The 10,148-nt window shown below is 62.5% G+C and overlaps 2 protein-coding genes across 2 annotated transcripts; both read right to left on the minus strand.

Annotated features, from left to right (window-relative positions):
- Positions 1 to 2,190: 2,190 nt before the first annotated feature.
- On the minus strand, positions 2,191 to 3,018 carry LOC113959670 (peptide YY-like). Its single transcript, XM_027668860.1, has 3 exons — positions 2,683 to 3,018; positions 2,413 to 2,484; positions 2,191 to 2,255 (listed from the first exon to the last, which is right to left on the minus strand). Exons 1-3 carry the CDS (start codon positions 2,868 to 2,870, stop codon positions 2,231 to 2,233), a joined length of 285 nt encoding a protein of 94 aa, XP_027524661.1. The 5' UTR covers positions 2,871 to 3,018; the 3' UTR covers positions 2,191 to 2,230.
- Positions 3,019 to 6,881: 3,863 nt separating this feature from the next.
- On the minus strand, positions 6,882 to 9,137 carry TMEM101 (transmembrane protein 101). Its single transcript, XM_027668851.1, has 4 exons — positions 8,983 to 9,137; positions 8,170 to 8,350; positions 7,944 to 8,090; positions 6,882 to 7,453 (listed from the first exon to the last, which is right to left on the minus strand). The coding sequence occupies exons 1-4, from the start codon at positions 9,117 to 9,119 to the stop codon at positions 7,145 to 7,147; spliced, it is 774 nt and encodes a 257-aa protein (XP_027524652.1). The 5' UTR covers positions 9,120 to 9,137; the 3' UTR covers positions 6,882 to 7,144.
- Positions 9,138 to 10,148: the final 1,011 nt, after the last annotated feature.

Below are 10,148 nucleotides of genomic sequence, written 5' to 3' on the forward strand. Positions count from 1 at the left end.
CAGCCCCACTCACCTGCTTCCACGGGTGGGGACACAGAGACAGCGGGACAAGGGGACACAGCGAGATGAGGGGACGCACCTGACACCCCGGTTCCTTGGTGCCACTGCTGCCACTGCCGTGCAGGTCCTTATATCCCCCTGTCCCCCCCTGATGTCACCCTGCCACGCAGCACCTGTGGCCAGGTGCCCATTCGGCCGGGGGAGACAGGGGCCATCGTGGGGGGGTGACAGGGACAGGTGGCCCCTGCACAACACTGGTTAATGTTTGACCCTGGGCTGGGGGGGGCTTCCGTGGGGAGACAGGATATGGACATGGGTGTCCAGCGTCAGGCATGGACAGAGGGACAGCTGTGGGGACAGAGGGATTAGGGGGGGGACAGCCAGGGCGTCTGGTGGGGTACAAGGGTGGGAGGTAGTGGGAGGGGTGGACAGATGGGTGGGGAGTGGGACAGGCAGACATTGGAGGGACAGACAGATGGACAGGGGGGTGGGAGGGCCGAGGGGGTGAGGTGGGCAATGTTGGGGTGAGGGGTGGAATAGAAGGACAGAGGGATAGAGGCATCGGGGCGGGGGGGAGACACAGCCAACCCCCACTGAGGCCATGTCTGAGGATGTGACTGTCCCCCTGCTCCCACCATGGCCGGGTGGGGGGGTTACAAGGACGGGGAAACCCCAGCCCTGGCGCAACCCCGATGGCCGCAGTCCCTGTGCGGGGGGGACCCCACGGTGCGTGTCAGCACTCACTGCCCATGCACCCCACACCCAGTGCACCCCAGTACCCCCATACACCCCAGCACCACTACCAGTACACCCCAACACCCAGTGCACCCCACACCCAGTACACCCCAATACCCAGTGCACCCCACACCCAGTGCACCCCACACCCAGTTCCTCCTACAGCCAGTACACCTCTGCATCCACTGCTGGTGCACCCCACACCCAGCGCACCCCACACCCAGCACACCTCAGGACCCAGTGCACCCCAGGACCCAGTGCACCCGATACCCAGTGCACCCCACACCCAGTGCACCCCACACCCAGCGCACTCCACACCCAGCGCACCCCATACCTCCACCCCAGCACCCACCACTAGTGTCCCCCTGTGGCCCATGAGCTCCAGCACCATCACAGCCCCCCCAGTACACCCCCACATCCAGCACACCCCTCCACCTTTTGCAGCCCCACACTCGGCCTCAGGGGACCCAGTTTCCCCGTGCACCCCAACACCATTGACATTGTATCCCCCAGAACTGCCCCCACCTAACCCCACACCCAGTGCACCCCAGTATCCAACCCCAGTGTGCCCCAGTGTACCCCACTTCCACCTCTCCCTCCCCACCCCTCTCACAAGCCCCCACCCCTCACCCCCTTCCACTCCTCCATTCACTTCCCCATTTCAACCCTCCCACCCCCCATCTCTACCCACCCCTCCACCCCCCGTCCCTGCATCCAAGGATGTCCTGTCCCTTGTTCCTTCCACCTGGCCTCAGCTCCTCCATCCTCCCTGCACCCCTCCATCCCCCCTGCACCCCTCCATCCCTCCTGCACCCCTCCATATCTCCTGCATCCTCCCTGCACCCATCCATACCCCCTGCACCCTTCAGTTCCTCCCACTTCCCTCCTATACCCCTCTACCCCTCCAGCCCTCCCTCTCCCCTTCATCCTCCCCTGCACCCCTCCAGCCCTACTGCATCCCCCCCCAGCATCCCTCCATCCTTCCCTGCACCCCTGAATCCCTCGTGCATCCCCCCCTTCATCCTTCCTGCACACCCTCCATTCCACCTGCGCCCCTCCATCCCCTCCCCTCTCCATCCCCTCTTCACTCCCCTCCTCCCCTTCTTCCCACTTGCACCCCTACATCCCTCCTGCACTCCTCCATTCCCTCTGCATCCTCCCTGCATCCCTTTATCCTCCCCTGCACCTCTCCATCTCCCTTGTACCCCTGTATTCCCCTGGCGCCCCCCCACACACACAGTGCAAACCCGGCAGTGCCCACGATCGTGTCTTTATTGCCGCTGCGGGGGCGTGCAGGGACCACGTGGGACCCCCCCCGACAGCGGTGGGGAGGGGATGGGGTCGGGGCCCCCCCCCGACAGCGGGACGCCCCCGGGCCGGGATCTGGGGGTTCCCGAGCCTCCAGAGGGGGGTCCCGCACTGGCCCTGGGTCCCCTGGGGAGACGTGGAGAGATGGGGAGGGTTTGGGGGACAGAGGGACTGGAGGGGGGTGCCGTCACCATGCGGAGTCGTCGTCGTACCTGCCGGGAAGAACTGATGTGAGAAAAGAGGGAACGAGACCCCCAAATTCCCCTGGGACCCCAAACAACCCCGGGACCCACACCCCGGAGTGTGGGGGCCGGTGCAGCCCCTTGTCCCTGTGCGCGGGTCGGTGGGGACAGGGACGGGGAGACTCACCTTGACCTGTCACTGCCGGCCCCCAGGAGCAGTTCTGTCACCGCGGCGTCGGGGCTGGCGCGTTTGCCGTACCTGCGGGACACAGGGCACACGCGTGTGCAACGGGGACCCCACGGGGGTGTGCACGAGTGTGCAAAGGAGGAACCGCCGGAGCCCCCGGGGGCGCACAAGGACGGGCACGGGCGTGAAAATGGAGACTCGCGCGTGCAAAGGGGCTCGCACGAGCACCGCGGGGTTCGCCCACACGCGTTCACGGTCACTCGCGCTCACCTCTGCCGCGTGACCAGGTTGATGTAGTGGCGAAGGGCCGAGAAGTACCGGGCCATCTCCTCGGGGGACGCGTCGTCCCCGGGGCTCTCGGGCTTGGCGGGGTACGCGGCCACCAGCGCGGCCAAGCACAGCAGGGCACAGAGCGACACGGCCACCAGCCCGTGCCACGGCCGCGGGGATAGCACCATCTACGGGGACACGGGAGCGAGGGGCGGCTGCGGCTTCGTGTCGGTCACCTCCATCGCCCCCGCGTACCCTGTCACCTTGGGGCATCCCTGTCACCGCCAGGTATCCTCTATAGGTCACCTCCATCACCCTCAGCAATCCCCATCACCTTTGGGTACCCCCAACCCTGCTCTGTCCCCCACCAAAACCCCATTCCCCCGAGGTATCTCACACCCAAGGACCCCAACCCCTGTGGGAATGTCACACCCCCAGGACACCCCCCCTGTCCCCCAAAGGGATGTGTCCCTCCACCACCTGGGACTCCAGCCCCACTCAAGAGACTGCTTCCCTCCAGGGCCCCTCCCATGTCCCAGAAACCCCCACAGTGTCCCAAAGGGGCTGTCCCACCCAAAAGGACCCCAGAGGCCCACGTCCACCCCAAGGGACACCTCCCCATAAGGGACGCCACATGTCCCCAAGGGAGGGGGGTGATTCTCCCTCCCTGGGATCCCAGCCTCCCCTCAGGGAACCCCCAGGACCTCAGTCCTGTCCCCGCACTCACGATGGCAGAGGCAGAAGTGACAGGCAGGGCCTGGCAGGGGGTGACAGTGCCAGGGACACGGCAGCTCCCTGACCTGCCCAGGGTTTTATAGCCTCGGAGGGGGCTCCTGGCTCCTCCCTCATGCGTGACCAACCCATGGGCACGCAGGACCCCGGCGACCCCCCCGCTACCACCCCTGGCCAGCACCTTGTCACCATCCCTTGGCAGAGCACCCCAGCCTGGGATCCCAGGGGGCTGGGGAGGACAGAGCATGGGGGGCATAGATGGGACACAGGGATATGGGAACATGGGCACATGAGTGCAGCCAGAGGACACAGATGTGGCAGTGCCAGATGGGCGCAGGACATGACGCAGATGTGACATGTCACCAGGGCACATGAACAGGTACAGGTGTGACATGTAGCCGGGGCACACAGGCACAGAGGTGACAGGCAGCCATGGCACAAGGACACGGGACACAGACACAGATGTGACACACAGCCATGGTGCGTGGATACAGGTGTGACAGGCAGCCATGGCACACAGGCACACATGTCACGTGCAGCCATGGCACAGATGTGACATACAACTTTGGCACATGGGCATGGGACACAGACATGGATGTGACGTAACCAGGGCTCTTGAATATATCATAAGGACACAGAAGTGACAGGCAGACATGGCACAAGGACACGGGACATGGACACAGATGTGACACAGCCATGGCATAGGACATGAACACAGAGGTGACATGCAAGCGTGGCACATGAACACAGACACGACAGGCAGGCCTGGCACATGAACATGGCACACGGACATAAATGTGACATACAGCTACAGCAACTGGGCACAAAAGTGACACAGCCATGGCACAGGGACACATATGTCACACGCAGCCACGGCACACACATCTGCCCCCAAGACAGTCTCGGGATGTGACAGTGTGACACAGGAACATCAGCCACACCCAGGGACACAAACACGGTACAGCCACGACATAGCACATGGGACATCACCCATGGCCCTGGCAAAAGCCGCCCATGGGGGACAGCGCAGGGGACAGTCTCAGCCCAAAGCCACGGCTGCCTCAGTTTCCCCAGACGGGGCACGAAGTCCCTGTCACCGCAGCCCCCGCCACCACAGCCACTGTCACCGCAGTCCTCGCCACCGCCATCGATCGCTGTCACCGCCCCCAGGACGGATGAGGTGCCCTTTCCAGCCTCCAGCACCGGGAACACTAATCCGGTATGGATTTGCCATTAAGGAGCAATCACCGGCTCCTGGGGAAACTGAGGCACGGAGGGACCCGGCGGGAAGGTGCCCACCGGGCAGAGACCACCAAAGCCACCCCGTGGGAGCTGGGATGGGGAGAGGTGGTAGGAGGGGGTCCCCAAAAACGTCGGGATGGTCCCAGTCAGATGCAGCCGCATCTCCAGCCGGTGGGATGGAAGGGACACGTATCGTTTCCGCAGGGGATACTGCGGGGTGACACCGGCCCAGATAGAGGGGACACGGCTTGTGTGCACCACGGCTCGGTGTCGCGCCACTGCTCCGGCTGGAGGTGACAAGGCTCCTGGGGACCCCGCGGGGTGCCACCGTTCCGCATGGTGGGGACATGGTTAAGCGAGGACTCTGCGGGGCGCCACCAGCCCGGCTGGAGGGGACATGGCACACGGGACCCCGTGGGGTGCCAGTCCCGGCCGGAGGGGACACGCTCCCCACTCCTGCCCCGGCCGCCACCCCGGCGAGCGGTGGCAGGGACACGGCTGATGGCAGTCCACCGCGGGGGTCCCAGCCTCGGGGGGGTCCCCAGCCCCGGCGGGAGGTCATCCCTGTGGCGTGGCCGCGGTGTGACACGCGCCAGTGTGCGGGGACACGGGCGGGGGGTCCACGCTGCCCCGGGCGGGCGGTGCCGGGCTTACGGCAGCCTGGGGTGAGGGGGGGAACTGAGCCCCCCCAGCCTCCGCAGCCCCCCCAGGCCGGCACCTTTCACGTCCCTGCGGTCGATGCGGGGCTGATTGGACTGAGGGGTCTCCGGACCCCCCGCAGCGTCCTGACACGTGCGCAGAGAAACTGAAGCAGCGGGGCTGCATCTGCTCAGCAGACGAGAGCCCCGAGGGAAGGGTCTCAGCCATCCTGGCGTTCGGGGAGGACACACACCGCCCCACAGCCCCACCGACCCCCACCACAGTGGCAATGTCACCGCGTTGTGTCACAGACGTCCCCGAGCCGCGGCCGGGGGAGATATCGGGGTGCGGGTGGCACCCAGCCCCCCGGGGGGTGGGGGGGGGTCGGGGAAGGGACACGAGGACTTTCTGCCCCATTTATTCCAAGCCAAATGGTAAACAGCCATTTTCCAAAGGTCACAGGATGGCTCTGCCAGCGGGAGGGGGTGGACACAGAGGTGGTGGAGGGGCTCCCTCAGCAGAGGTGGGACCCCGAAGGGGACAGGGCAGGGGGGGTCCCCCCATCTCTCCACTGGGCATTGAGGAGGCTGAAGAGGGTCTGGGGGTGAAGGTGCGTGGTTGCAGTCCCGGGGGGGGGGTCCCGGGAGGGTGAGGAGCCCCAGTGCCCCCCCACCCCGAGCAAACAGGGCTCTGCCGCTTCCCCGCGCTTTATGGCCCCGGTTCCGCCGGAGGCGCATTAGAGGCCCCCCGGGCTCCCCCCACCCCGGAGGAAGCCCCTTATCAGCCCTGTTTGTTTTTCCGGAGGGGGCAGGGGGGGGACGGACACCTGCCCAGCCAGGTGACAGGATGGGGGCAGCGAGGACACAGTCCGTGGGGACTCGGGGGGGGGGGGTGCCAATCGGGACCCCCCACCTCGTGCCAGAACACTCATAACCCACCAGCTGAGCAACCCAGGTGGGCACGGGCAGGGCACCCGGCCTGGGACCCCCCTCGCCCCCCTGCCCAAGTTTCCCCACTGAAGGGAGGGAAACAGCCAGTATCACTCACACTGGCTCCCCGCCAAGCCCCTCAAGTAGCTTCTCTCGTCTCTGAGCCCCCCAAAGCAGCTCCCCCTTCAAACTCCCAAAACTTCTCTCCCCACAGCAGCTCCCCCCAAAAGTAGCTCCACTCCAAGCCCCCCAGAGCACCTTGCTTGAAGACCCCAAAAAACAGCTTCCTTGATGCAGTCCCTCCTCCAAGCCCCCAAAGTGGCTCCCCTAAAGCAGCTCCCCCAACTCCAAGGCCCCCCAAAAGCAGCTCCCCTCAAAGCAGTTCGCCCCAAACCTCCCAAAAGTGGATTCCCCTGAATCAGCTCCCCCCTGCAAGCCCCTCAAAAGCATCTCCCCCAAACCTCCAAAAGCGGTTCCCCCCAAAGCAGTTTCCCCCAAAAGCAGCTCCCTCCAAGCCCTCCAAAAGCATCCTCCCCAAAAGCAGCTCCCCTTCCAAGCCCTCCCCCAGTTTTCCCTTCAAACCTCCCAAAGCTGCAGCCCCTCACCCTTTGTCACACAACAGCCAAGCTCCCCCGGGGAAATGACATAAAAGACTTCTCCTTTCATCAGTAAAAATACACTTTTTTGGGGGGGTCAGTGACACCCCTCAGCGGGGAGAGGGGCTGTGGCCACACAGTGGCTGGCACCCCCCAGGAAGGACCCCCTCACACCCCCTCGGGAGCCCTGACCTCTGCCAAAATTATCAAATACAGTATTTACAAACAAACAAACAAACAAAAAAACCCCCCAACGAATAAATAGCGGCAATCCTTAAAAAAAACCCCCGCCCCTCTCCCTCCCCTTCCTTGCAGTTTTCCCGCTCATCCATCAGTGGCCAGGATCACCACAGCCCCGAAAATGCCAACATTCTGGCCAATGAGCTTCATCTGGTTCCAGAACTCGACGCGGCGGGCGGCGTGCCAGTAGCCCAGGTTGCCATCGATGAGCAGGATGGCGAGGGGCAGCAGCACTGCCAGCACCTGGGCAGCTGCCCGCACGTAGTATCCTGACAGGAATGCCAGGGCCAGCAGCCCATAGAGCAGGAAGAGCAGCTGCAGGGCCAGCTCCCCTCCCAGCAGATGGTCCAGGTAGGCCAGGCGGTCCTCGGTGCTGTGCTGCAGGGAGTAGGCCTGGTGGGGCAAAGGGGGCAGTGGGGTGGCACTGGGGACACTCACAGTGAGGGGTGTACCCCAGGGGTAATGAGGGGTGCAATGGTGGCACTGGTAGCGCTCACCCAAGGCTTCTCCCCCAGGGACAATGGGAGAACTGGAGTGTGGTGGCACTGGTACCAGTGGTGGCACTGGCAACACTCATCCAAGGCTTCTTCCCCAGGGACAACAGGGGGCAAAGTGCCACTGGTGGCACTGGGAACACTCACTCAAGGCTCCTACCGCAGGGACAATGGGGGAAAATGGTGCCACTGGTGGCACTGGGAACACCCACCTGAGCTTCTCCCAGGGACAACGTGGGTCTGGGGTGTGGGGCACCTGAGCTTCTCTCAGGGACAATTCGGGGCTGGGGCATGGTGGCACTGGAAACACCCACCCCAGGAGGTTTCTCCCCAGGGAATTGTGGCTCCATCCCCCAAGCAGCAGTGGGGCAGGGATGTGTCCCCGGTACCTGGCAGATGAGGTAGATGCCCAGGAACACTTGGCCTGTGGACTGCAGGGAGCGGCTCCGCGGTTTCTGCCGGTACAGCTCCCCGGCGCCGCTGGCCAGGATGAGGAACCCACCGATGATGGCGATGGTCCGGGAGTACATCCGCACCTGGGGGGGGTCACTGTCACCGTCACCGCACCCCCCCGGGCTCTGGGGGGTCTGTCGCGGCCCATAGAGGGGCTCTCACCTTCAGCCAGTCGCCATAGTGCACGTGCCCCCCAATGTGGGCAGCGTAGGTGGCCACAGCGAGCTGCAGGGCGGCCCCCAGGGCGAACCAGCGCCGCTTCACCCCGAAGGACATGAAGCTGGCACAGAGCACAGCTACCCCCATGTCCACATACAGGTAGGGCACTGGGATGTCCGGTTTCCTGCGGGCATGGCAGCTCCAGGGTGTGCCCAGTGCTCCTGGGCAGGCTGGGCACCCCCAGGCTCACCCCAGACCCCCCAAAATCTCCCCTAGGTCATAATTCTGCCAAAACCCTTCCCCAGTCCCCCAAACTCTTCAGACACCCCAAACTCTCCCTTACTCCCCAACTCTGCCAGGACCCTCCCCTGGCCCTACAGAGCACCATATCAGCCCCAAGCCCCCTCCAGGCCCCTCAGCCCCACACCAGTCCCAGATCCCCGGGGCTCTCCTCCAGACCCTCATGGCCCCACACCCCACAGCCACCCCCAGCCCGCCGCAGTCCCCCATCAGCCCCAAACCCCACACCCAGCTCCGGACCTTCCCAGCCCCACACCAGCCCCAGAATCACCCCCAAGCCCTCACAACACCGGAACTCCCCCAACCACCCCCAGCCCTGCAACCACTCCCAGCCCACCACTGTCCCCCATCAGCCCCAACCCCAGAACCACCCCTGGATCCCTACAGCCCCACGTCTCCCACAACCACTCCCAGACCCCACAACCACCCCCAGACCCTCCCAGCCCCACAACCACTCCCAGACCCCGCAGCTCCCTCAGGTTTATCCCCTCCCCTTCTCCCCACCCCGCCCCATACCGGCGCAGGTCGGCGCGCTCCGCGCAGAGCAGGAGGCCGCTGAAGCAGTGCCAGAAGGGGAAGCGGGTGAGCAGGACGCCGCCGCCCGCCGTGAGCAGCCGCAGCGCCCGACGCCGCCAGCCGCGGCCCGCCGCCATCACGGGCCCGTCCCGCCGGAAGTGACGCGCCGGAAGTAACGCCCTGAGCCCGAACCCTGCCCCAAGCTCCACCCCCTTCATGGAAACCCCACCTCCTTTCATAAACCCTGCCCATCAATGACTTATTTCCTCTTAAGCCCCGCCCCTTGTGCCTAATCCACGCCTCTCCATTGACATTGACCCCCACTCCAAGCTCCGCCCCCTCGCCCTAAGCCCCACCCCCTCCACTGAGGCCCCGCCCCCCCCATTGAGCCCCAACAGGCGCCGGTGATGGTTAAAAAAATTTCGGGTTTTTATTGTTTTTTTTTTTTGCTAAACAAGACTAAAAAATTTTCCTTTTTTTTTCTTTTTTTTTTAATTTTTTTTTTAATCTTTAACTCTCCCAGAGGCAGGGCTTGAATTGTTTTTTGAGTTTGATCCATTTGTTTTTTGTTTTTTTTAAAAAAAAAAAAAATCAAACAAAAAAGGGGAGGGAGAGGATTGTGGCAAAAAAGAAAATTAAAAAAATTAAAAACTAAATGAAAAAGGGCAAAAAAATTAAAAACATAAAGGAAATAAGTGGGGGGGAACCCCCAAATCCAGGTTCTGGATGATCCTGGGATGGGCGTTAGGGGGGATTTTTTTGCCACAATCCTGCTAGAAGCAAATATTTAAAGAACATTTTAATATATATTCATATATATATTTAAAGATAAGAAAAATAAGACTAATTCAAGCCTTGCCCTGTGCAAACAAAATTAAAATGAGACCATGTTGGTCACGAGGGTCCCGGGCTGGCCACCGCAGTGAGCTTGTAATTTTATTTTTTGGGCGTTTTTTGGGTGGGGAGACGGAAAGGTAGAAATTGGGAGAAAAAAAGGGAAAAAAAAAAAAGCCAAAAAATAAAATTAACAGAGCCTGCCCTGCTGGAGGGGAGAAACATGGCAGAGAAAAACCAAAGTCTGTTAGTCAAGTAATGCGTGAAGAGGAGCTTTTAAATTATTCTCTTTTTCTTGTTTTTGTTTTTTTTTTGTTTGTTTTTTTTTTTTT

The sequence above is a fragment of the Corapipo altera genome, unplaced genomic scaffold (assembly GCF_003945725.1).
Source record: "Corapipo altera isolate COAL_440 unplaced genomic scaffold, ASM394572v1 226, whole genome shotgun sequence".
NCBI lineage: Eukaryota > Metazoa > Chordata > Aves > Passeriformes > Pipridae > Corapipo > Corapipo altera.

Bases quoted from the DNA above. Each gene is read 5' to 3' on its own strand.
- TMEM101 (XM_027668851.1), bottom strand. From the start codon at position 9,119: ATGGCGGCGGGCCGCGGCTGGCGGCGTCGGGCGCTGCGGCTGCTCACG. The intron at 8,351-8,982 runs GTATGGGGCGGG...CCATGCCCGCAG, and splicing joins GAGCGCGCCGACCTGCGCCG to GAAACCGGACATCCCAGTGC. The intron at 8,091-8,169 runs GTGAGAGCCCCT...GACCCCCCCCAG, and splicing joins ACTATGGCGACTGGCTGAAG to GTGCGGATGTACTCCCGGAC.
- LOC113959670 (XM_027668860.1), bottom strand. From the start codon at position 2,870: ATGGTGCTATCCCCGCGGCCGTGGCACGGGCTGGTGGCCGTGTCGCTC. The intron at 2,485-2,682 runs GTGAGCGCGAGT...TGTGTCCCGCAG, and splicing joins AACCTGGTCACGCGGCAGAG to GTACGGCAAACGCGCCAGCC. The intron at 2,256-2,412 runs GTGAGTCTCCCC...TCTTCCCGGCAG, and splicing joins GCCGGCAGTGACAGGTCAAG to GTACGACGACGACTCCGCAT.